At 40.4% G+C, this 27,893-nt stretch overlaps 1 protein-coding gene across 4 annotated transcripts in view; it reads left to right on the forward strand.

Moving 5' to 3' along the window:
* The window catches only part of LOC127365278 (contactin-associated protein-like 5), a 293,853-nt gene that overhangs the window by 157,665 nt on the left and 108,295 nt on the right, over positions 1-27,893 (forward strand). For 3 of the 4 annotated variants that reach the window (XM_051403188.1, XM_051403191.1, XM_051403189.1), the window contains 2 exons: positions 15,221-15,368; positions 20,994-21,197. In XM_051403188.1, the coding sequence (XP_051259148.1) occupies positions 15,221-15,368; positions 20,994-21,197 (352 nt within the window). The remainder of the gene's footprint in view (positions 1-15,220; positions 15,369-20,993; positions 21,198-27,893) is intronic. The other variant, XM_051403190.1, reaches the window with a different exon arrangement.

A 27,893-nucleotide genomic window follows, 5' to 3' on the forward strand; every position in this document is an offset into this window, starting at 1 on the left:
GGACTGCCTTCTTTCATCTACGTAATATTACAAAAATTAGACACATCCTATCACAGACAGATGCAGAAAAACTAATCCATGCATTTGTTACTTCTAAGGCTGGATTACTGCAACTCCTTATTATCAGGTTGCCCCAATAAGTCCATTAAGATGCTCCAATTAATTCAAAACGCTGCAGCACGAGTACTGACAGGAACTAGGAAAAGAGATCACATCTCTCCTGTACTAGCTTCTCTCCACTAGCTCCTTGTAAAATTTAGAATAGAATTTAAAATACTCCTCCTCACCTATAAAGCTCTTCATGGTCAGGCCCCTTCATATCTTAAAGAGCTCATAGTACCCTATCACCCCACTAAAACACTGCGTTCTCTGAATGCAGGGCTACTTGTGGTTCCTATAGTCTCAAAAAGTAGAACAGGAGCCAGAGCCTTCAGTTACCAAGCTCCTCTCCTGTGGAACCAGCTTCCAGTTGTGGTTCGGGAGGCAGACACCCTCACCACATTCAAGAGTAGGCTTAAGACGCTCCTCTTTGATAAAGCTTATAGTTAGGGCGGGCTCAGGTGAGTCCTGAACCATCTCTTAGTTATGCTGCTATAGGCCTAGACTATCGGGGGATTTCCCATGATGCACTGAGCTCCTCTCTTCCTCCCCCTTTCTTTCTGCCAACATTCATGTCCCATTAATGCATGTTACTAACTTTACTTCTTCCCCGGAGTTCTTGGTCCTGCTTGAGTGCCATTGCTAATATCACTGATGTTATTGTTATTATTATTATTATTATTACTATTACTATTACTACAGTTACTATTATTACTATTGTCACTGCTCATTGTCCCCCACCGTTGCTGTTGTCGTCGTCATCATCTTCTTCATGTTCATCATCATCAGTCACTACTATTAGTGTAGTTGTTGCTACTGTTGTTGCTGTGCACCTGTCTGTTTGTCTGTCTGTCTGTCTGTCTGTCTGTCTGTCTGTTTGCATATGCGCCAATATTGTACATTAAATGAGAGTTACTGTATACAAATCAAGCGTCACACAGCTTTACAAATATGCCGAAAAAAATGTGAGAGAAGGTTGTACACTGTAACTTACCTTTGATAACGGACATTTTGGTCTACGTGTAGCCACGTAGAAACTGCTTGCCTCCATTGTCCAACAATGTCACCAAAGCAACATGTACAAAAACAGTCAAACAAAAATATCTAATATCTAATCTATCCAATACGTTTTGGGAAGAAAGTGTTCAGTGATCAGTTGCAGCAAACAATCGAGGGAGACCGCCGGTGTTTTTTGTACCTAAGCTCCAAAACTGAGCAAGCCTATAAAGTTCAAAAGTTAATATTTATTGAAAAAACATGTAATCACTTACAAAATTCAGAACATGTTTTTACCTAATGACACTATCTGCTTCAATCTACATTAGTGTGTGTTCAGCCTTTCTCAAACAACTTTATTACTTATTAAAAAAGTTTCTGCTTCCCGCACACAAAGTGAGAAACGCATTGTTGATGTAAGAGCAATTTCACAGCCCCACCAAGTAGGTTTATTATATATTCTAATCACAAAATAAATGTAAATAAAATAAAATAAAAAGTAATAATAATATAGGCTATTTGAGCTCTGAATAGCACAATAGCGTCCAAGTGATGTCCAGTACGTGCTGCGCGCTCCAGCTGTGTCTGCAGATAATTATTGTTATTGTTTTTACACCAAACTCAACCGCAGCAGATGATGCGCGGTGTCTAAAAAGTGCACCACTGGAGCAGCGTTTTATCAATAATTAAAATTGCTCTGAAAGTGATTCAACGATGTTCTTCTCTGTCTTTGTCCTTACATCCACTTGAATTAGAATGACATTGGAGCGGGACAGCACCACGCACTATAGGCTACGTTTATAAATGCGCCTTTGACAGTTTACAGATCTTGAACATATCCAGTTTAGTAAAAACATACTGGAATAGAGACTAAATAGCTCCTGTTGTCATCATTTTATTTACTGCTGCAGCAGCAGCTGTACAGTGCAATCCTGAAAATGACATAGGCCTAATATAAGCCGGCTTATTTACACATATAAACAGTTGGCGACTTATTTTTCTTTTGTTGTTACTGTATGTGCCGTCTGTCCTCCTGGCTTTTGGCAGCTTCAACATTAGCCCATCTTCTGAAATTGTTACACTTGCAATATGCATTTTCGCCTCTAAACAGAATGACTGAAGGCTATGTTTTTTGTGAGAGAAGCGCCATCTCATGGTGATACCCTGGAATTGAATTAATGGCCGTTATTAGAATTCAAATAGGACAGTGACTGCCTGCAATCTTGACTAATTGTCACCATTTTGTCTCACCAGGATGACTTAGATGACACAGCACAGACCTGGAACACCCATACCATTAGGCCATCAAGAAATCCTAATGTCCCTAGTGGCCGGCCTAATATCATGTATGCCATGCCACAGCTTTATAATGTCAGAGACCACCTTTGTCCTGTTCAGAGTGAACATCTGGATGTATGCAAGACTGAGTGCATCTTTCGGGAGCCCATTCCCTGTGATCGAGAGGTTTATTCACTCTGCATTGATTTCATGGTCGAATTACATCTGCATCTACCTGAGGACCCTTATCAGGCTGTTAACTTGTATATGCACCTGAGAGAAGCCATTACTACAGCCCTGCAAATGTGACCTACAGTAGTCACACCCTCCCTCCCCTACCATTGGACACTCACCTCACCTGTAGTGCACCCCCCTCTCCCCTGCCATACTGGACACTCACCGGCAGTGCCATCCCCCCTCTCCTCCCTTCCCTTCTTACCATACTGGACAGTTACCTGCAGTGCACTCCTCCCCTACCTCAGTGGACACTCACTTGCAGTGCACTCAACCTACTCCTACTGTAATGGACACATTGCTTCCAGACAGTTGTTGAAATTTAGTGTGCCACAGCACGACTCATGGCCCATCAGGGTTTAAGATTAAACTAGTTATTGGTTTTGTTTGTTTGTTTTTAGTTAGAGAAGTAAATAACTGAATGTAACTAGTACATGGAGTGGTAGAAATTCAGAAGATTCACACACAAAGCAGGATTTGAAAAATGCTCACTAACTTTAATGTACAGGTCTTCAACAAATGCAACAAAAGAAAACAGTGTGGGTGATTTCACAACTTCTGGGGAAACAAGTACTTCAGAGTAAATGTATAACTGCAATGGGCAAAACACAAAGAACACTCAAGCATAATAAAAGAGTTATAAAAAAAAGTATCATATTTTGTCACATCACCATGTAAAAATGCAGTCATTGCCCTAGCATCAAACAAGCTCCTTTTGAAAACAGCAACTTTACAGGTTATTTTTAAAACGAAATTTGAACATTTTTGTTGCTCAAAAAGGTGTTTTGAAATACACACATTTATGTATTTTGAAAATCAGACAGAAAGGAGTACGGGTAAATGGAGCAGATGCATCACCCAAAGTTTGGTATTGTAACCACATCACAGCCACACATCATTTGCCATTCTTTCAGGTGAAATCTCAGTCTATATCTGTCCCACATAGATAATCAATGTCATATCTAATCTCAGCCTTGGAGGTTGTGTAGGCCTGAATAGTAAAGAAACTAATCCACTCTGTTCTTGGCAGATTTGTTTGTCTTATTCTTATTTGATCTACCCATTTGGCTTGGAGTGATGTTTCGACCTCATGGGTCTTCTTCAGATTCAATTAATTCATCTGAGGACCAATGAGGTCAAAATGTGACTCCAAGGCCAAACGAGTAAATAAGTAAGAATAAGAAAAATCCAAACACCACTGGCCGCTTTTCCTGCATATTAGCATGAATGATTGTGTTTAGGGTTATCAAATCATTACTATGATTGCCATTTATAAGTCTAGAAATACAAATTTAGCTGCTGTATAGTGAAATGCAGGTAATACGAAAATAGATATGGACTATGGAAATATAAATTCACATTTCAACAGAAAGAATGTCTCATGTATGCAAGTATGGGTGCTTCCACAAGTGTGCCTAAATAAAGAATATTTAAAAAATTTTTTTAATAAAATAGGCCTTCATACAAAATAATATGCTATCTGTAGCTTATACTGCTCTCTTTTAGATTATATCCATCTCAAAGTAATTGCTTGAGAGGACGTTATCAAACTCTGTCCTGAATTCAGGGAAAGAGCTATACGTGCAAGGTACTTCAAGGGTAGCACCACATGTGTGCCCAATGGGCCTTCTGCTGAGCCCAGTTTCAACATTAAAGGATACCATCACTCTATCTACACATATGACACTGGACCCTGTGCAGAAGCGTAGGAACTTTTCCACCTTTGTTTAGTCGGCATTTTTAACGTAACGTTGGAGATAACTGAACACAGTCCCTTCTCTCCGACTGAGGACAACATTTGTTGTCTGCAGCAACTCCACTAGACGCTTGCCTGTGGCCTTTTTGGACTGATACAGAGCCAACACACTTTCCTTGTCTGGAAGGTTTTGCTGTACAGCCATCATAACTGTACTGAAGCTATCTCGGACAAATTTAGGTTCCTGCAGAATAGCTTTGTGAGCCATGGATTCAATGGCTGTTCTCATATTATCTTGTGGTGGAAGAGAATGAGAGCCCATTCATGAGAAAAGGTCAAGCAAGTCATCTTCATCATCTTCCTCCATCGTCCCCTCAAGAGCCCTTTCCACTGCTGCCCTCTCAACTGGAGGTAGGTAGTTGAGAAAGGACATAACAAGTATGTCTACATCTACCGAATCGATACCATGTATGCACGCTAAAATGAAGGCCTTTGAAATCATCACTGGCATTACACCAAGATCTAGTAGCCCTTTCACCCATACACGCCCAACCGCTTGCCATTCATCCTGACAGTAATCAGGCCTCAGCCTTGGGACCCTCTCAGTTTCCCCATCACACTGCTGAAGAAACATCTCCCAGAATGCAGTGTAAACCTCACGCGAAACACCAGAATCATCAACAGCATTTTCATTAACAAAATGCATCTTCAAAAACACAGAAATGATATTACTGTCCATAAACACAGACAGAACATCTTCGACCACCTTAATTATGCAAATTGATGCTCGGCGGAAACCCTCTGCAGGCCTTGAGCTGGCAGCTGATGATGACTGGAGGGTTTCAGGTGATGCGTGTGCAGGTGCAATCTGCGGTAGTTCTCTTGACTGGAAGGCCAACACAGAACACAAAAAAGGGTCATTGTATGAGGAATTGCAGCATGTTTCAGGTCCAAACAATTGGAGACTGTACATTTCCCCAACATTCAATTGCATTACTCCAAAATAGAAATAACAAAAACTTTCTAAATCTCAGAATTACAGAACCTGGCAGGACAAACACTATTTCTCACTTGTTGATATTATGTGAAACCATGCAAAAGGGACACACAATACAGGAGTTGACCCTGAACAGCCCAGAACAACAATTGAAATAGGCCAGATCATAAAGTGGAAATAGTCTTAAATATCTTGTTGTTCACAAGCACTTACAGCAGTATAATGCATCATTTAGTTCCAATGTTGATGTTTTTTGATCATTCAGATGTACGGCCAATATATTTGGAACCGTGGAATGAAGGGGAAATAAAAGTAATCTTAATAAAGTACATGTTCAAGATGTCATAAAACACAAGTTGGGACCATCACTTAATAAGACAATAAAAGCTGGAACAAAAATTATTTGATAAGAGACAACTGGAAATCTTAACTACGAATAAACACAGTGCAAGATATAAGTGTACACCTCATGGGGAAGAGCACTGATGTATACATGATAACATCTGACTGCCAATGACAATTGATGTAGGTGGGTTTAAAGTACAGATTTGCCGCTTTTACAGAAGGGTTTCATGGACATAGAACTAGAGTGTAGGTACTATTAACACATACTAATTACCTGTATGACATCTGAACGTCCTATTTGGACTGTCACCTCATCATCTGAAGGAGGCTCATAATCTGAACGCCACTCTACTGTGTCTGAGTCAGAGGCTGCATTGGAATCCTTGACTTTCAATCGGGCTTGTCACATCTACGTCAAAATCAGAAGACTGCTCTGAAGCGGTGTCATCAAGATTAATAATGGAGTCGGCCTCCTCTTGCATATCACTGGGAATATTGGTGGATGAGTCAGATGTTCCTGGGTCTGAAGCAATGGAATGCAGATTCTGCAACAAACAAAAACATGCTTTAAATCTTGCAACAAATTACTTCAAAATAAAATTGTACAAAGACTATACATTGACTATACTGATTTTAACAAACACCAAAAATACATCTGACCCATAATCAAGGAGTCACTTTCGTCCTCCACACAGGATTGATCTGAGAATTTGTCCTTTGAGCAGATGTAAAAACGGAGAAGCTTCAACTTTGTTGACTCATACAACTTGCCCACAGTCTCTTCCAACGGAATGGAATTCCTTTTTTAAGTCACGCACTTCAAAATCAAAATTCTGTTGTGGCCCCTTGGTCGACAATCCATTTGGAAAAAACAGCTGTTTTCCGGTTTCCAAGACCTGCTCGACAGTAGTTCCTTTATGAACCGTTGTGTATCTTGTCCCACCACCATACCTCGTTCTCACCTGGGTGTAGTGAGGTTTTGAGTAGTGAAGCCATCCAATTTCTATTTTTCGTATCGCCTTTTCTGCATTTTTGGTGTATTTTCTTGATGATCCATGCGATTCTGATGGCAGGTGACAATCCTTTTTCCAAATCTTCCTAACCCCTATCTTCTCTTTTATCCTCTTTAAGAGAGTCTCTCTGTTGGGTGTATGGCGCTGCTGATGACAAAAAGAGACAACAGCTAGTCGATCGCCATAGGTTGGTATATATCGTGCAAGTTGCTCATCGGTCATCAGTGTAAGCACTGCCTTGTCAATCTGCAAGAAAAAATGTTGGAGAAAGGAAGTTAAAATGGCTTGGAAACTCATATACAACAACATACGGTGTACAATGTATTTTAATTATTATGATTCATTACATGTTGCAAATAAAACTAAAGTAAATTGCAAGAATCTACGGAGCCCCCCTGGTGACATTGGATAAAAAAAAAATAATGCGTGGCCACGAGATAATTATTGCAGTCATTTCCATGCAGAGACTGTTGATTATTAACATGGACAAGTTTGAATTAATTTCATTTTCATTTATTTTTTTATTTTAATATAGGAATGAATTACAATGACATACTTCAGTCACTTGCACAACACAACACAACACAAAACACACACACATTTTAATTTCTTCGAGGGGTTTGCAGCTTTCCGATGACGTCACTTCATACCGTTCCCATGGCAACAGGAGGAAAATGGCTGCTCTTGTGTGAAATAAACGCAACATTTTGCAACTTTCTGCGAAGATATATATATATGTGTGACTTTTTTGCAATGAAAATGCTGGGATTATGAAATCATGCAAGCCCCACATATTTCGCGCAATTTCGCGGAAATCAGCGATTTATGCGGCAAAAGTGCGGTGTCTTTGATAATAAATAAATGTGCGGACTTTGGCTGATTATCCAGCTTCACTTAGAGTAAACTCCTCCAGCCCGTCAGAGCTTTATTACTGACATTACACTCGCCATGACAATAATAACAAAGCTACTCTTGAATACAAAAGCAGACTATAATTAGGCTAGCTTTATTCATGAATAATAAACAGAATCACTGACAGCTCCATATGGATTAATATGGATTAACCATCCCGCTACTGAAGGTGAATTATCTCGTGGTCACGCATTATTTTTTTTAATCCAATGTCACCAATCAAAAAAGGAAAAAAATCTTTTGGAAAGATGACTTGTTTGCATCTCAAGTAACTTTCTATATTTAGTGCATTTCCTACCCACCTTGTCTCTCTTCATGAGATCGATCTTGTCCTGGGCCAGAGCTCTGGCGATGAGGAAATCCTCGAGGTCCTCCTCCATTAAATATCCTTCTTTGCCACCACCATCTACCTGAAGAAAATCGGTAATCCGCAACAACCTGAAGGCGCGAAGGTACTGACCCGGAAATTGAGATCACGTGCTTCTTCTTCTTCTTCTTCTTCTTCTTCTTCTTCTTTTTGTTTTACGGTGTTTGGCATCTTGGCAGCTTACCGGTGCATTACCGCTCCCTCTGTTCGAGATCACATTCGTTTCACCTGAGAATCTTTAATATAGTTCGATTGCCTCCTGCTGGTAACATGAAGAACTACAACCTAATTTTAGTGGAAAAAAAACGTACAAGTTACAAAGTCGAGATCTCGACTTACAAAGCCAAGGTCTCGCAATGCTTTTTTTCTTTTTTTTAATTTTAAATTTTAATTTTTTTTTTTCTCCTGTTACAAAGTCGAGATCTCGAGTTCAAACTTTCATTGCGCCACGGGTTTTGCTTCACCCTCTGACTCCCGCGTGCGTTATGTGGCGAGTATACCGGGCGCGTTAGACTCCTTGGTCCGTGTTTCAGGACGGGTCGGGTGGGTTTTTCTCATCACTTTTTTTTTTTTTTTCTCCATGTCACCTCGGGGGGCTCCGTAAATTAAAGATGGGTAGTTAGAAAAATAAATAATAGCAATAAAAATAAAATTATAAAATACTACACAGTAAAATGCTAACCCTAACTCTATAAAAAAAAATTATTCAAATGTTATATTATTTATTATTTATATTAAAACCATAAAATTAGTATACATAGCAACCGAATGCGGCGACATTGTTGCAGTCGGTAAAGACTCGTTTTGGAATCTAAAAAGACACATTTCTCGGAAACACGGCAGTCTACTACAGGAACACACTGCGAAATCAAAAGGTGAGCTAGTCTTTTATTTGTGAATAGAAGATTGCAGGTGAGGGTTGTATGATGCAGGGTTTTTTTTTGAGCGGAGTGGTGAGCGAGCGGAGTGGGATAAAATTTATGATGGAGCGGAGCAGAGAATGCGCAGAACCAGACGGAGCTGATGAGCAGCGCAAATTGACAGGTCTGTGAGCGAGGAGTGGAAATTTTCACCCAGTCCGCTCCGCTCACATGCTCTGGTGATGGCAAAGCCCATCGAACAGAAACTAACTCATTCATACACATTCATAATGTGAATGAGCAATTTGGGGTTCAGTATCTTGCTCAAGGATACTTCGACATGTGGGGACGACCCGCTCTGCCTCTGCGCCACAGCCGCATTATTTAATATTATTTAATATTATTATTATATAATTATAATATTATAGAAGAATATTATCATTATTATAATATAATAATATTCTTCTATAATATTATATTATTATAAAAATGTAACATAATTTTAATAATATACTATAATATTATAATTATATTTTATTATTATAATATAATTATAATATTATAATATTATAAAAGATTACGGCCAAGTGTTTAAAAAAAGACATAAAGGAAAATTTCCCTTTTTACTGTCCTCTTAGCCAACTTAACTTAGCCGACTTTCTTTTTTTTTTAAAACACTTTATTTGTAATTCTTCAATTATCATATAAAACAATCATATTTATACTCTCTATTTTACAAATAACCATAGAAAAACAATCCCAACAAGAAAAAGACACAGACCAGACCCAAAATCAATCTGACAGACTTGTCACAGACAACAGACTTTCCTTATTACAGGACTAACCAAGGGCAGGAGTAAACATTCAGAGTTCCAGTTCCAGACCAGGTAAATTGTTCACATAAGTTATCAGAGGGTTCCAGGTTTTGTAGAATCTGTTGAGGGTACATCTGATTTTTTCCAGTTTAACATTCTGCATAACGTCCCTAATCCAGTGGTGGTGGGATGGAGGAGTAGCAGCTTTCCATTTAAATAAACTCAAGCGCCTAGCTAATAAGGAGGAAAAGGCAATGACCCTCTGTAAATGAACAGGGGGAACAGATCTCGTTGTATCAGAAAACCAACCAAAAACAGCAACCAAGGGAGAAGGTGAGATGTTATAAGCATAAGCATTAGAGATGACTTCAAAAAATGATGACCAGAAAGGGACAAGTTTCGGACAAGACCAGAACATATGATAGGAAGTAGCTGGAGTCTGTTTACATCTATCTATGTTTGGAAATATTCTTGCTAATTTATCTTTTGAGAAGTGCAACCTGTGTAACACTTTAAATTGTATTAAAGCCTGTCTGGAACATATGGAAGAAGAGTGGACTCTAGTAAGAGCCATATCCCATTCCTCATCAGACAGCTGGGCACCCAAGTCATTTTCCCACTGTTCTCGAATATGTGAAATAGAGATTTGCATAGAGGTTGCAGCTATCCATGATATGGGAATAAATAAATGATATTCTGCTCTTATTCAGCATATTGACCTTTAATAGGGAATCCAAACAGGAAGGAGAAGGGAGTGTAAATTAGCAAACTTTTTACGAGTAAAATCTCTAATTTGCAAGTATCGTAAAAAAAATGATTATTGGTCAGACCAAATTTTCTGGATAGTTGTTCAAAGTTAGCAAAAGTATCATTAACATACAGGTCCTCAATACTATGAATGCCTTTGTGATACCAAATTTTGAAGCCATTGTCCATTAAGGATGGTTGAAAAAGATGATTATGTATTATTGGTGAGTGAATAGAAATACTCTGAATACCCAGACATCTTTTGAACTGATTTACGATGCGTAGTGATTGAGTTACAATTATATTATCCTTAATATTATTAACTAGTGTTGGTAGGGTTGCGCAGAGTAAAGCAGGGAGTGAGTGTGGGCTGCTTGTAACCTTTTCAATCTGGAGCCATGCAGGAATCCTATCATTCCAATCTTTTCACAGAGAGATGGCATTCAAATTTGCAGTCCAATAATACGTGCACAAATTTGGAAGTGAAAGCCCACCTACACCTTTTGGTCTTTCCATAAATTCTTTTCTTATGCGAGCTGATTTATTATTCCATATAAAGGAAGAAATCATTTGATTAAATGCCTTGAAAAAAGATTATGGTATATAAACAGGCAACGCCTGAAATAAATATAGAAACTTTGGTACAATATTCATCTTTACAGAATTTGTTCTACACTGTTTCAACAGAGGAGTGAGGTTACTTTTAAATAGACTGTAATAGGATTTGGTGACTTTTACACCCAGATATGTAAAGGACTCGGCGGACAACTTAAATGGCAGATTGGGATATTCTCTGGCATTACTACTAATGGGGAAATATTCGCTTTTATTAAAATTTAGTTTATACCCAGATATATTTCCAAATTCCTGCAAGATTCTAAGGATTTCAGGGGTAGTTGTAATGGGGTTGGTGACATATAGTAACAAATCGTCTGCATAAAGCGAGACAGTGTGAGTTAGGCCACGACGTGAGATACCTTGTATACTATTATTGCATCTAAGAGCTATGGCAAGTGGTTCTATAGCTAAAACAAAAAGCAACGGACTCACTGGATCCCCTTGTTTTGTCCCTCTGTGAAGAGGAAAATACTCAGATGAGATACCATTGGTATAAACTGAGGCAGTTGGATCATTGAAATGAGCTTGATAAGGTGAGTGAAGTTAGGGCCAAAACCAAACCTGCCAAGTGTATGAAAAAGATAATCCCACTCAACCCTATCAAACACCTTTTCGGCATCAAGCGATATTACTGCTTCTGGGGATGAAGTGCTAGATTCAGTATAGATGATATTAAACAAACGTCTCAGGTTAAAATAGGATTGTCTGCCCTGGATAAACCCAGTCTGGTCCTCCGAAATGATATGAGGAAGAATTGTTTCAAGCCGGAGTGCAATGGCCTTTGAGAACACTTTACCGTCACAGTTCGTCAAGCTGATTGGTCTATAAGATGAGCAATCTCAAGGGTCTTTATTCTTCTTTAATAACAGTGTAGTAGATGCCTGGCATGTTGGTGGCGTAGGCGGAAGAGTGTTATTTTCCAGTGCTTCTGCATAGACTGACAGAAGAAGAGAGGCAAGTTTATCTTTAAATTTTTTTAAAAAGTCAGTTGGAAACCTGTCCGGGCCAGGGGCTTTTCCGTTCTGAAGGGACATTATTGCATTGTTAATTTCCTCCAGTGTCAGATTTTGTTCCAATCGTTCTTTAGAGTCAGAGTCAATTGTAGGGACGTTCAGATCAGGAAAAAAAGCGTCAAATTGGTTGTGATCTGGTGTTGAGTCTGAAGAGTATAATTTAGATAGCAGTTGTTAATAGCCTGATGATCCTCCGTTGAGGAGCTATCAGGTAGCATAATTTGCGAAATAGTACGGGACGCCGCTTTTTGGCGGAGTTGACTAGCTAATAGTTTGGAAGGTTTATCCTCCTCTTCATAGAATCTACTACGGGACTTAAAAATGAGCCTCTCCGCTTGGGTGGTAGTTAAGAGATCAATTTCAGTTTGTAAGCCTACTCTCCTCCTAGTCAAATCAGGGGTCGGAGAACCAGATATGAGTCCATCCAGAGCCTTAATTTCTGAAGAAAGCTCCTCAATATTCTTATACTTCATTTTCCTAATATAAGCAGAGCAAGAAATAATCTGTCCCCTAAGATACGCTTTAAGTGTCTCCCAGAGGGTTGAGGCTGAGACGCCATCAGTCTTATTTACCTGCAGAAAGAAATCTATTTGTTCTGTAATGAACTTCACGAAGTCTGAATCAGCCAGCAGGAGTGTGTGAAGCTGCCATGTCCGTTTTGTCCTCTGAGTCGGAAGAGTTACCTTAATACTAACCGGGGCGTGATCAGAAATAATGATTGGATCATATTTGCAATCTCTAATAACACTAAGCAGATAGGGGTCAACCAAAAAAAAATCTATCCTGGAAAATGACTTGTGTACATTAGAGTAATACGAATACTCCCTTTTGGTGGGATGTTTAAATCTCCATGGGTCTATAAGTTTATGTATATCTATGAACGACTGGATTGTTTGCACAGATTTCGGTGAACTTCATACGCTTCCCGTTGTGTGTGAACTGCAGAGTGGCTGGGTAGTAGAGGCCGAACTGGATCTTTGCACCGTGGAGCTTCTTTTTGGACTCGGAGAAGGCTGTGCGTCGTTTGTTGACATCCGGGCTGTAGTCAGGAAAGATGTGAAATCTTGATCCTTTGAAGAAGAGTGGGCCCTTCTGTCTGGCGAGGCGTAGGATCAACTCTTTGGTTTGAAAGTGATGGAGCTTGACAATGAATGGCCGTGGTCTATTGTCGCCATCAGCTGGTTTTGGGGCCAAACTCCTCTGGGCTCTATCCACCGACGGCGGCTTCTCAAAACTGTCTTCCCCAAGCACATCGATGAGTAGTTTGGTGATGAATTCTGTTGGTCCTCCGCATTTTCTGATATCCCCACAATGCGTATATTCTGCCGTCTAGTGTAGTTTTCCAAGTACGCCACCTTCTCCCTCAAAGCACCGTTCTCTTTAGCCAGCGAAGTTTGGGAAGCTTCCACGTTGCTCAGTCTCTTGTCGAACTCATTCAGCCTCGTCTATATCAGTAATTCGTTGGCCATACAAATTCAGGATCGAATGTAAAAAAGCAATAGACGCCCGGTTCTCCTCCCGAAACGAGTTGATAGAGGCTTGCACAGCAGTTACTGCATTTGCCAGCGCATCCATGTTATTAGCATTAGCACCTGTTTCTGCTAGCCGAGGAGTTCGAGTCGCCCCGTGTTGTGGCTTTCCCACTTTGTTGTTTGGCCGGTTTGGGAGGCATTCATCCACTCATAAGGTAATAAAGTCACTTGGTGTGTGTTTCCAACGGAGTTTGAACGGTTACAAGGTCCAAAATGTATAAATTTGATAGATTTCTGCGGGAGCTGTGGAAGACACGTCTACTCACTACTCATGCTCAAGCACGCCCTGACTTAGCCAACTTTCTTCTTCTTCTTCTTCTTCTTCTTCTTCTTCTTCATGTCTTTCGGGTCTGGTCCCACAGGACTGGTCCATCCCTCAGGTCGGGTCCCCCTAGTGGCCTGGCGCACTTCCGTTTTGTCGAGCGAGTATTTTTCTTTGGCATTTGTTTTGAGGGTTTGTAAGTTTTTGCTTCTGCTTCGTTTCTGTGATTGCAGCAATTTTCTGTTGCTGCGTTTTTCTGTTGGATTTGTTTTATGTGTTTGTGTGTCCCCAGGTAATACTAGTCCCATGCGAAAAGGGCTTTACTTTTCTATTTTTACTATTTTAGTAATGCCACCATGCCAGAGGCTTCAGAGCGGACGGAGGGTATGCCGATATGCAAATTATATGCAAACCACACTCTACTTGCCCCTCCCCTCAGACCCCTCCTCTCAATGCCAAAACAGTGACAGAAAGTTGAAACTGTAAATCAGTGACACTGAAAAAAAAAAAAAGAAAAAAAAAAGATTTTAAGATTTTAATTATTTTAATTAGTTTATTTTTTCAGTGCCAACTGTTTTCAATGCCAATGTTTCCTTTTTCAGTACTGGTTTGTTTTCAATGCCAATTGTTTTTTGGGATGCCAAATTTTAAAGTCACCGTCCTGGCTCCATACTTTAAAACCCCTGGAAAGAGTTTGATCAGTTCAGTGCAACTTCACTGCCGTCTTGCATGCATGATAACAAAAACCTCGTCTGCCAGGAATTTAGTGATGGATTCTTAACATTTGGAATGGCATTTTAGTGTTTTTCAGTTACGGATTATGCTGTATTATATTTCTTTATGCAAACATTTTTTATCTACCAAATCTGTTTTTGCACTGGTCAGGGGGTACTTTATTTCAAAGTAGGTACATTACTGAAAACAGTTAGGGAAGCACCGGTTTAGGTGATGAGGTAAGGGAAGTGTTGCAGGTTTTAACCAGTTCCTAGTTATCTGTGCCAGAGCTGCAGTTGCAACCTCCTCTTGTTTTTTTCTGCTGCTTGGACTGAGGTGGAAATGAATAATGACATCTCAGATGTGTGGGTTGTTATTTCCCAGGGAGTAGACACAGTGCGAGACCCCTTATTTCCCCTCTTGTGCCTCACCACGATGGACTGGATATTCTCATATTTCTGCATCACATCTCTTTTCATCAAATAGTATGTTCAAGCAGAGGAAAAAGACATTGCCCCTGGGTTTGCCCTGTCAGCATTTTGCTATTCATATGATTTATACGTTTTCTTCTGCTTGGATTTTAGGCATTCAGCTAAAAAAAAAAAATGTTTCCACTCCCCAGTGGAAATATCAGATCTGAGATCATGTCTGTTATTTCTCAGTGAAACATCATTAAATGTTGCCATCATAACCATGATCTCTTTCTCTGTCTTGTCCTTCAGACTTTTGTGGGGAATGTTAATTCAGACGACGTCATCCCGAACAAGCTGTCCCACTCCATGAGAACCCGTTTCCTGCGTTTTGTCCCTGTGGACTGGAACCCCAGCAACTGGCTGGGCCTCAGAGTGGAGGTGTACGGCTGCTCCTACAGTGAGTGACACACCCTGAAGTTCAGATCATAATCTACTGTATTCAATTCAATTCAATTCAATTCAATTTTATTTGTATAGCGCCAATCCATCACAGAAGTTATCTCAGGACACTTTTCAAATAGAGCAGGTCTAGACCGAACTCTTTAAAACATTAATTACAGAGACCCAACAGTACCACCATGAGCAAGCACTTGGCGACAAGGGCAAGGAAAAACTGCCTGTTAAAAGGCAGAAACCTAGGACAGATCCTCCGGCTCTAGGTGGGTGGTCGTCTGTCTCGACCAGTTGGGGTGAGAGAGAGAAAGAGAGAGAGACAGAGAGAGAGAGAGCGAGAGACAGACAGACAGACAGACAGGTGCACAGCAACAACAGTATTGGCAATGGCAATCTAGCAGGACCATGGCAGGAGGCTCCACCAGGATCGACAAGAACCTGCGAGACGAGAAAGCACAAGAACTCCGGGGAAGAAGTGAAGTTAGTAACATGCATTAATGGAACATGACTGAGTGCAGAAAGAGAGAGGAAGGGAGGAGCTCAGTGCACCATGGGAAATCCCCTGATAGTCTAGGCCTATAGCAGCATAACTAAGGGATGGTTCAGGACTCACCTGATCCAGCCCTAACTATAAGCTTTATCAAAGAGGAATGTCTTAAGCCTATTCTTGAATGTGGTGAGGGTGTCTGCCTCCCAAACCACAACTGGAAGCTGGTTCCACAGGAGAGGAGCTTGGTAACTGAAGGCTCTGGCTCCTGTTCTACTTTTAGAGACTATAGGAACCACAAGTAGCCCAGCATTCAGAGAACATAGTGTTCTAGTGGGGTAATAGGGTACTATGAGCTCTTTAAGATATGAAGGGGCCTGACCATGAAGAGCTTTATAGGTGAGGAGGAGGATTTTTAATTCTGTTCTACATTTTACAGGGAGCCAATGCAGAGAAGCTAGTACAGGAGAGATGTGATCTCTTTTTCTAGTTCCTGTCAGTACTCGTGCTGCAGCGTTCTGAATTAATTGGAGCGTTTTAATGGACTTATTGGGGCAACCTGATAATAAAGAGTTGCAGTAATCCAGCCTTGAAGTAACAAATGCATGGATTAGTTTTTCTGCATCTGTCTGTGATAGTATGTGTCTAATTTTTCTAATATTACGTAAATGAAAGAAGGCAGTCCTAGAGGTCTGCTTTATGTTGGAGTTAAATGACAAATCCTGATCAAAGATAACTCCAAGATTCCTGACAGTGGTGCTAGAGGACAAGTCAATGCCATCTAGAGTAACTATATCTTTAGACAGTGAGTCTCTAAGGTTTTTGGGGCCAAGAACAAGAATTTCGTTTTTTTCTGAGTTTAACATCAGAAAATTGCTGGTCATCCAGGATTTTATATCCTTAAGACATGTTTGTAATTTAGATAACTGATTAATTTCATCAGGCTTGACCGATAGATATAACTGCGTATCATCTGCATAACAGTGAAAGTTAATGGAGTGATTCCTAATAATGTTGCCTAAAGGGAGAATATATGAAGTAAATAGTACTGGTCCAAGTACAGAACCTTGTGGAACTCCATGACTAACTGTAGTATTTATTGAAGATTCATCGTTAACATGTACAAACTGCGAGCGATCTGATAAATATGACTTAAACCAGCTTAGTGCGGTTCCTTTAATGCCAATTTGATGCTCAAGTCTCTGTAAAAGAATATTATGGTCAATGGTGTCAAATGCAGCACTAAGATCTAATAATACAAGTACAGAGACAAGTCCATTGTCAGAAGCAATCAGAAGGTCATTATTCACTTTAACCAGAGCTGTCTCTGTGCCGTGAGGAACTCTAAATCCTGATTGAAAATCCTCAAGTAAACTATTGTTATGTAGAAAGTCACACAACTCTTTGGCGACTACTTTCTCCAGGATCTTAGAGAGGAAGGGGAGGTTAGAAATCGGTCTATAGTGGGCTAAAACCCCTGGGTCAAGAGTGGGCTTTTTAAGAAGGGATTTAATTACAGCTACTTTAAAGGACTGTGGTACATATCCTGATAATAAAGAAAGATTAATCATATCCAGTAAAGAAGTGCCAATTAAGGGAACAACTTCTTTAAGCAGCCTAGTTGGGATCGGGTCTAATAGACAGGTTGATGGCTTCGACGAAGAAATGATTGAAGTCAACTGACGAAGATCGACAGCAGAAAAACAGTCCAAACATACATCTAAGTCTACACTGGCAGAAGTCCCTAAACTTGGAGAGCCACCGATAACTGTTGATGGTTGGTGACCAATTTTCTCTCTAATAGTAATAATTTTATTATAGAAGAAGCTCATGAAGTCATTGCTACTTAAGTTTATGGGGATATGTGGCTCAATAGAGCTGTGACTCTCTGTCAGCCTGGCTACAGTGCTGAAGAGGAACCTAGGGTTATTCTTATTTTCTTCTATTAGTGCTGAGTAATAGGCTCCTCTGGCATTACGGAGGGCCTTTCTATAAATTTTAAGATTATCTTGCCAAATTGAGCGATATTCTGATAATTTGGAAGAGCGCCATTTCCTTTCAGATTTCCTAGCTATTTGTTTTAACTGGCGGGTTTGGTGGTTATACCACGGGGCTAGTCTCCTATGTTTTAATAATTTCCTTTTTATAGGAGCGATAGAGTCCAATGTTGATCGTAGTGAGCCTGTAGCACTATCGACAAGATTATCAATTTCAGAGGGACTAAAGTCGTTATAGGACTCTGTTAAATTCAGACATGGCATTGAATTAAACACTGAAGGAATCTCCTCCTTAAATTTAGCTACAGCACTGTCAGATAGACATCTGCTGTAGGAAGTTTTGCCTAATGGCTTATAATCTAATAGTATGAATTCAAAAGTTATTAAATAATGGTCAGATAGAAAAGGATTATGTGGGAAGACTATTAAATGTTCAGTATCAATGCCATATGCCTTGCCACCCTCAACTTTGCCTGCAGACGAGCTCAAGCCTGGAACCTTGTGTTCCTATAGCTTATAAATATGCAATCAATTATATGTAATACAATTATGCAGTAAATAAAACTGCTAATAAAAGCTGAATATTCAAATTAAAATTATCACCATCAAGGTCAGGCAGTGTTTTTCTGGTAAAATATGATACAGAGAGACAGGGAGAGGCAAAGGTTGCAGAAAGCAGTGGACAGAGAAAGACATGGTCTGGACAGGCAGACAATCAACTGAGAAATTGGAATGTGAATAGTTTAGTAACACACATACACTAATGTAGTTATAATTAAAGCAGGTAACACAGCATGTGAACTAAGCATTACTCCATTATGGCATTTAATATTTTCCCAAGGTTGGCAGGGCACCGGGCAATCAATTGGAAATAAATATTGATATATGGGATTTTTTGTGATTAAATCAGCAGATATTTATGCTACGCCATGCCACCTTCTGGAAAAACCAATAAATATTTCTCTACATTCGCCCCTGATGAACACCAGATTAAATCAGTAACAGATCAGAAAATAGACTTCTAGGCTAGAAGAGGAAAACATGCTAATATGTCTATATTCTTTTCATACAATATCTCAAATAGAATGTGAAGACTGTTTGTGGGTGTGTGGGGGGTGGGTGGGGGTGGAGAGGAGTTGTCAGCGCAGCGCATCCTGCTGCGTTACAGGCTAGAAATCTATAAATTCATAAATCTCTGCAGGAGAGTCTCTGGGGAGGAGAAACGTAAAAAGTAAAGCCAAGGGAAAAAAAGACAACCCAACAACCCACAGCTAATAATGTAGCTCAGCCATGTTTTCCAGGACAAACTGAAGCCGGTTTGGTAAGGAGATATAAACTGTGGAAGACGTGCAGATGAGATTTGACATGGAGATATTACAGTATTATATTCTTTGGTCACAGAACATTACTTTTACTGCACAGCCAAGAAGACTGCTTTAAATTGACTGGTTTGAAATAATGAGGCACTTCATTATGAATGAAACAATCATACATTGTCTTTTATTTTGTATAGTTAGTTTTAAGAAATATGGACAGCCAAACGTTGTTATTTTGCCAAAACTATTCTTTTCAAATAAGCCTGTAATATCATCATCATTAAATTACATATATCTATCTTGAATTTTGAAATTCTGGCATGTAGGTGCTATGATAAATCACAGTGCTACCATTTGTTGGTACAATGTATTAGTGTAATCAATTAATTTTGGTTATCAAAGTTTATAATTATCAAAAGATAATAGAAAAGACTTAAATATTGAATAGTAAAGTTCCTCGGGGCACCACTCTTAAATAAGGGAAACAATAGTCAATAAGTGATTGATCAGTCTCATAACTATTAACACTAAACAATTTCTTCAGAAATTGGATTAATCATTAAATTATTAATTGCCTTGCCCTGCTTTAATCCTTTTTTTTGCTGGTGGCCAGGCCACACCGAGGTCCAAAGACGTAACACCCGGTGTGGGCGAGTGAGGTGAGCGAAGAGAGTAGAAAGGAGAGAAGAGTACAAGAATTATGCCATGCCATGAGTTTTATCACCTGGACATTGAAGGTCATTAAGCTGCATCAGGTTACAGTCACCGGAAGTGACCGGATGAGGTGACCCATCACAATAAAAGTCCAGTTAAGCACAGCAAATGAACAAGTTCATATTTAAAGGTCTCCTTTTACCATACAGGTAAAATGAAAGTTAGTCATAATAAGTAACAGGAAAAAGCAGGGATGAAGTAATATACAGTATAATTGAAATGGACCATAGATAAAGTTAAATTAGTCACACATCTGTGTCAGTGAATTTAAGGGTTTATATCAACCAAACCAAAGTTTGTGATTTGACCTGGGGTGCCCAGGCATTTTTAGGGGTGGAAGCCAACTGATCCACATGGCCTGGCATGCAAATTTAATGGCTGGTTATGTTTTTTTTGTTGTTATTTTTTCTACAGGCACCATAGTGCAACACACAGCAGCGGTGTCAGTTAGCATTGCATCATTCAATGACACACAGAACATGTAATTCAGTTTTTAAAAAGTAGCAAGGGTACAGTAGCCTGAAGCTAATGTGATAATTGCTGCTTTTCGTGAAGGTTGTTGCTGGGGAATTGGGCAGGGACATTTCCCAACAGGTTTAGTTCCCCCGATTTTTTAAATCTTGGATTGGAAATCTTTCGTCCCATGTAGCCACATTACTGAACCCATTAAAATTGTACGTAATATAACTTGAATCATTGAATCATTCATTAAAAACCAGCCATGCCTGCTTCGGTTCTGCATCCAAGCATGTAGCATGTGTTATCCAGAGTGTATTACGTTATTCTGATGACTTTGACTGGGGGAGCTGTGGCTCAGAGGCATAGCGGGTCGTCCCCTAATGGGAAGGTTGTTGGCTCGATTGCCGGCTCCTCCTGCCACATGTCAAAGTATCCTTGAGCAAGATACTGAACCCCAAATTGCTCATTCACATTGTGAATGTGTATGAATGAGTTAGTTTCTGTTCGATGTGCTTTGCCATCGCTTTGTGAATGTGTGTGAGAGGGCGAATATGGCACGTAGTGTAAAAGTGCTTTGAGTGTTTGGAAGACTAGAAAGGCGCTATACAAGTACAGGTCCATTTACCATTACCATTTACTTTATTTTTACTTTTTAGAGTCAGATGTGGCGGACTTTGATGGCAGAAGCTCTTTGCTGTATCGTTTCAACCAGAAGTCCATGTCGACAGTGAAGGATGTGATCACTCTGCGCTTCAAAAGCCGTCAGGCCGAGGGGGTTTTGCTGCACGGGGAGGGACAGAGGGGAGATTATATCACCCTTGAGCTTCACAGAGGAAAACTGGCCTTCTACCTCAACCTAGGTGAGTTTTTTTTGTTTGTTTGTGTAAAGATTTGTTTAGGGGGTAATTTTTTTGCCTTTGATAGACATGGATAGATAAGAGACAGACAGGAAAATGGGGAGGGAGAAAGTTATTTTAATTGTATAAAAACTGTTTTCTAGGCTGACATTCAAAGGAAGGATGTGAGTTTCCATGTTTTTTGGTTGCAGCTTAATATTTTCTGTTTTTGCAGATTTTTACTGAAAAGCATTTTTATACAAGTAGATGGTTTTGGAGAGAGAAAGGAGATTTTCAGCTGGAGTGTAGCTCAGTTCACCATAAACATTCTCCTCTGGAGCTGAGGACAGTTCACAATAAACTGAACAAGAGAAGAGAAACAGAGATAAAAGGTGCAGCTTGAAAGGAGGCTTTGAAATATTGGTAGTCTGAGAAGTATGAGTGAGTACACGTGAACACCAAGCTTGTGTTTCCAGGAATTTGGGAGTTTACACTGTACTGTGGCTTGATAAAGTGAGAATTAAACAAGATATAATATCAGTAGCCATACAAAATACAGTAACAATATGGGAATAAAAGAAAAGAACACAACACAGGGTAAGACATCAAAAAAGGCTTTCCTGTAAAGATGTGTTTTAAGCAAAGATTTAAAAGCAGGTAATGTACTGACAAGCAGGCTTTAGGATCTAAGGTCCGACTCTGAGCATAGTAAGTGCTCTGTAATATAGCTGGGGGCTACACCATGTTGGGTCTTAAAAGTTATCAAAAGAATTGTCACGGCTGGTGTTAGGACTGGACCCAGGAGCAGACACCCAGACAGTTTGGAAGGTTAAAAGGGGTTTTATTCCACGCGCACACGCACACACAGGGGGAATGAGGGGTGGCCACAGTAGGAACGGGCGGATGAAATGGCGAAAGAGACCGGAGACACAGAGGCACAGGTGAGCAGAAACAGGAAGCCAAACTGCACAAAGGGACCCTGGGACACAGGAGAGAAATGGTTAGCTGGGGAACAGGCACAGGGAAAATCACAAGAGAGCTTGAATTGATTAACTAAATACTGAAGGGAGCCATGAGAGTTAGCACCACATAGGCTGAAACAATCTGGCGATGAATGGGAGGAAGACCGGGGTTCTTGAAGACCGAGGCATGATGAATGATTGAGAGCAGGTGAGACAGCAGACAGCAGGTGAGGAGAATGGAGGCCGCACCCTCAGACACACAGGGAAGGAGGAGGAGCAAAGGGAGCAGGTGGGGAGCAGAGCCATGACAAGAATCTTAACATCAACCCTGAACTAAACTGGCAACCAATGAAGGGAGGTGAGACTGGAGTGATATGTGACCTTCAATTGGTGCATGAGCTGCAGCATTCAATTCAGTTCAATTCAATTCAATTTTATTTGTATAGCGCCAATTCATAACAGAAGTTATCTTAGGACACTTTTCAAATAGAGCAGGTCTAGACCGAACTCTTTATAAAGACCGAACTCTACCAAAACACTGCAGCCAGTTCTGTTTGTACTGTGCTCCTGGCCCGTACTCTGATTTTATATCTGAATTCTCAGAGTTTTCATCAAGTTTAGTCCTTAACCCTTTAAGCGCCAAAGTCGCAAAATTGCGACAGGACGCGGTACTAAATCAAACAGCTGTTTTCTCCTAATAGAGTGTTATATCTCATTCATACTCCCCTCCACTAGTTGGCAGACATCCCATACTTAGACCTTAGCTCAGAAAAACGTCATGTTTCAATGCAAAATGAGGAAGACCCATCCAAACTGTTGGGCGAGAAACCGGAAATAGTGCGCCACGGTGCTATTTATGCTGAAGCGGTATTACTGGATTTAGGAGTTATTGAGACGAAATAAACGAAAATGACAAGCTAAAAGTTGATGATTAGGGAAGTGATGGGTCTCCTGTTCGCTGACTCTGATTCTGAAGGGGAAAATCTACCTTTGGGAGATGACGGCCGGTCGTTTAGTGAGCGTGATAGTCACGGTGCGTCTTTGCACCGGCGCTGCCGGGCAGAGCGGGGAAAACACACAAGCACAAACACATGACCCTTTGCCCAACATAGGTGGGAGTACTACACAAACTCGTAGTATCAGTAAGGGAGCTAATGGATGTGGTAGAAGTAGCGGGGGTGGTGAGAATAGCGCTGGGACCAGCGTTAGTGTTCACTCTTTCTACCCCGCCGGTCACAGTGCGTCCAAGCGCGGCAGTGGCGCAGCCATCCGATGCGGATGTGTACCTGTCCATTTGTTAGGCTATGTGGTGGGGTCTCAATATTGTTCATATTGTCTCTGTACTGTGCCTTGCAATGAGAGGTTCCACACTATACTACAAATACTACAAACTTTTATCTGGATAGATCAGATTAGGCCTCTGCAGGCTTTCAAAATATCAGGTATTTCATGGAAATTATATAATCCAATATGGCCGTCGCCATATGACGTCATAATATGCAAATTAGATGGGGAAATGTACTCCCTAGATAAACTTTAGGTCATTCTCAATATTTGTGTCATTTACACTTTGTCTCTATCTCAAACCACTTTCAAGCCAGAGCCTTCTGAAATTTAGATGTCAAAATCTAGTATTTTTCTAAATAAAACCCGGCGCCTAAAGGGTTAAATCAGATAAAGTAATTATTGTAGGTGATTTTAATATTCATGTGGATGTTGTATGTATCAGCATAACTAAGGGATGGTTCAGGACTCACATAAGCCAGCCCTAACTATAAGCTTTATCAAAGAGGAATGTCTTAAGCCTACTCTTGAATGTGGTGAGGGTGCCTCCCGAACCACAACAAGAGGGAAAATTGATTAGAAACGTGAACCGGTTCGTGGTGAACTGTGGGCTTCTTCTGTTTGCGGCTATGCTTCTCCCGGAAAGTCACCCACTCTCCCTGTCTTCCCGGCTGCTTGGGAACTACCGGGGGAACTACCGGGGAACGGCTAGCAGAAGCTACCTTCGGTCGGCCCGCACTGACTACTGGGGGCTGGCTAACTATAGCGGCTAAAGATAATTCTGTGGTGCGGTTCCGTTCCTCTAGTTCACTAAGCCTCGCCTCCAGCGCAGTAAATAAACTACACTTAATACATGTATCATTATCACTAAAGGAGGCTGGGGAATAACTAAACATCTGGCACACTGAGCAGGACAGAGCAGAGGAAGAGGGTGAATCCATCGTTAAGTGTTAATGCTGAAGAAGCTAGCATGTGTGAAAACTTTGAAAATAGCGAAAAGTCGCTAAAAGAAGTTTTTTCTTTCTTTTCATTCTGCACAAGCTGAAGCTGAGTATTTACTAAGGCATGTAAACACTGCACTGCAATAGTATAAGACAGATCTCATAATTATGATGTCTTAGGTGATAATTATGAGTTTCACTTGCAATCTTTCTTTGGTGAATGCTCATTCTGTAGCTTGCAAATGGTGCTCTTTAGACTCACTGTCTTTTATTCTTACTGTTTTAATGGTACAGTGAAATAGAGAATAGAATGTGAAACCTTGGTATAAAAATGGTATTCTTAAAATTAAATATGGCTATGTATTGAACCCAGAAATATTCATATGACAGAATATCAAAAACTGATCAAGTATAGCCATGCTAGCTTTTAGTACCTCAGCCATGTTTACTGATTGTTTTTTTCAGATAGTTTGTCCTTTACTGTAAATTGCAATTTTGACTTTTGTTTTACTGAAAGGTGTTCAGACAAATTAAACACTGATGCACGTGTGGTTCTGACAAACAGAAAAAAGGTCTTTCCAGCAGATATATTTATGTTATTCAATTCAATTCAGTTTTATTTGTATAGTGCCAAATCATAACAAAAGTTATCTCAGGACACTTTTCAAAATATAGCAGGTCTAGAGAGACTCAATAGATCCCACCATGAGTGTCCAGTCTTTTACTAAGCTACCTGCTATAGCTCAATGAACTCTCCTCTGGAAGGGTTTCAGGGCAAGTACGGCGGATACAACTCGATAGTTAGTTAGTTAGTTAGTTAGTTAGGTGGTAAACCTGCAACAAAAACACAAACACAAAACCCAGAATTAACCAATGAAATTATACAATCATTCATGTGATATTAAATCTTGATTTGAATTACTAGCAATGCTAGTTTATAGTCACTCACCGGCAAGGCGTACCAGTCCTGACCATCAATTGAATGAAAATGCAACCTAAAGGCGAGCCACCTGCGCACTGTGACTAATTACGCATACACAGACACTGTCTGGAGACCAGGAATGATAATAAAACAAACCTGTAACCTGGTAAGATTATAACATATATGAAATATAACACAAAATATGCCTGCATTCGGAATAAGGTGGTAAATGTACACACTTATTTCCTCAAATACCCCAGAACATAATCATAACATCTATCACTTTTAATATATATATATATATATAAAGCAATAGTTACACCTGCTGGAAAGTTCTACAATGAGCAAGCACTTGGCAACGGCGCAAAAGAAAAACTTCCTTTTAAGAGGCAGAAACCTCAGGCCAGCCCCCGGCTCTAGGTAAGTGGCCGTCTGCCTCGATCAGTTGGGGTGAGAGAAAGAGAGAGAGAGAGAGAGAGAGAGAAAGAGAGAATGGGTAAAGACAGAAGGACAGAGACGGAGGTAAGAACAGAAGGACAGAGACAGAGAGAAACAACAGTAGCAACAACTACACTAATAGTAGTGACTGATGGTGATAATGATGATGAACATGAAGAAGATGATGATGACGACGACAACAATGATGACAACAATGAGCAGTGATTATAGTTATAATAGTAATTGTAGTAATAATAATAATTGTAATAATAATAATAATAATTAATGCGCACGGAATTCACTATGGCCAACTTTGAGGGCATGCCACGGACACGCCCTTCAACGTACATGCACAAATAGCACAACTTTTAATAATTAAAAGCTGCAAGCAGCGTTGAGCGGGACCTCGCACTCCACGCAACTCAGGGTGTGCTGCGGCCGTGTTGCGTGGAGTGCGATGTTACACGTGCGGACCAAAACATGAAATTTCATGTAAATCAGCTCAAAATGATTTAGAGCGCCACCTAGTGGTGGATTGTTGACACATTTTTTAGCGAGCCTCAGGGAGCCACGGGCAAGCATCGTACCAAGTTTCATTTCAATCACACGTGCCGTTATGGAGATATAAACTTCTTCATTTTAAAGAGCACCACCTAGAGGCGATGGCCTGAAATTGTGCACGGTGCCTAAGGAAGACATGGGGAACTAAGTACCCAGGTTTGATGTCAATCGGACATAGCAATGTGGAGAAATGGTCCACTTCCTTTTTTGACAAAAAATCTACAGGAAGTTAGAATTTTATAGCGTTCTTATTTTTTGAAATTTCAAAAATGTTCAAATTACTCTTTTTGCCAGGGCGGTCCCCAGGTGCTAGGTGAAAATTTTCATGCGAATCGGACAAAGCATGTAGGAGGAACACGAAAAAGTAGTTTAATTTCGCGCTCTAACGAAAAAAAACTATAGGCGGAAGTGGGCGGGGCCTATATAGGAAGATTCAGCTCCATTCACCGAACGCGTGGATACAAGGTTTATGAATGTGCGACAAACTCTGCAGAAGTTATTAGCCTAAACGCACTTTTTATGATAATAGTGCCACCTAGCGGCCGACCTGAAAGTGACACATAGAATAAAAAAAAATTTCCGAGGCCTGACCATTTTGCCAAATAAACATGACAAAAAAAACTGAAGAGCACAAATTTTAATGGTGAATGTGTTTAGATGGCTGTCTCCAAATCTGAAGTCGGTCCATTAAATTCCCTAGGAGGAGTTCATTCAAATACAACGTGTGCAAATCGCGACAAAATCCAAAATGGCCGACTTCCTGTTGGGTTTGAGGTATGGGTCCAAGAGACTTTTTTGCTTCTTTTATCATGATACACATGCGTAGCAATTTTCATACATGTCAGTCATACATGTCTTGGGGGCTGACTCTTGGGGGCGTGGCTAAGACATTTTGCAACACCAATCCACGGGACCAAGACAATACCTCGGCGTTCGGAACCACCGAATTCTGTGCAAAGTTTCATGAGTTTTCAGGCATGTTTAGTCCCCCCAAAAGTGTGAATTTTTTTGATTTTTGCCGCGTCGCCATGGCAACATGGTTCGATGCAAATTCTTAAGATTCATAATATGTGATCCTCATCCTCCTAAGGAACTTCTCACATAATTTCAGCTGGATCTGGTCAATATGCTTGAAGATATAAATAAAAGTACAAAAAATACATTTCCTTTCACCATTAGGTGGCGCTCTCACTATTACTGAATATTATCACATAGAAGTGTTCAAGGCGGTACTCAAGGGCCGGTGTGGCTGCAGGTTTTCATTCCAACCATGCAGCAGCACACCTGACTTGGTTCATTCAATCAATTCAACTGTCTTCACACAGTCATTTAAGGTGTCCTCTTGCGTGATTGGAACAAAAACTTGCAGCCACATCCACCCTTGATTAAAGCGTGGGTGTGGCTGCAAGTTTTTGACTGTGTGAAGACAGTTCAGTTGATTGAATGAACCAAGTCAGGTGTGCTGCTGCATGGTTAGAATGAAAACCTGCAGCCATACCGGCCCTTTTTACGGATCAGTTTGACACCCCTGGTCTAGGCCTATAGCAGCATAACTGAGGGAGGGTTCAGGACTCACCTGAGCCAGCCCTAACTATAAGCTTTATCAAAGAGG

This window comes from Dicentrarchus labrax, unplaced genomic scaffold (genome assembly GCF_905237075.1).
Source record: "Dicentrarchus labrax unplaced genomic scaffold, dlabrax2021, whole genome shotgun sequence".
Classification (NCBI taxonomy): domain Eukaryota; kingdom Metazoa; phylum Chordata; class Actinopteri; family Moronidae; genus Dicentrarchus; species Dicentrarchus labrax.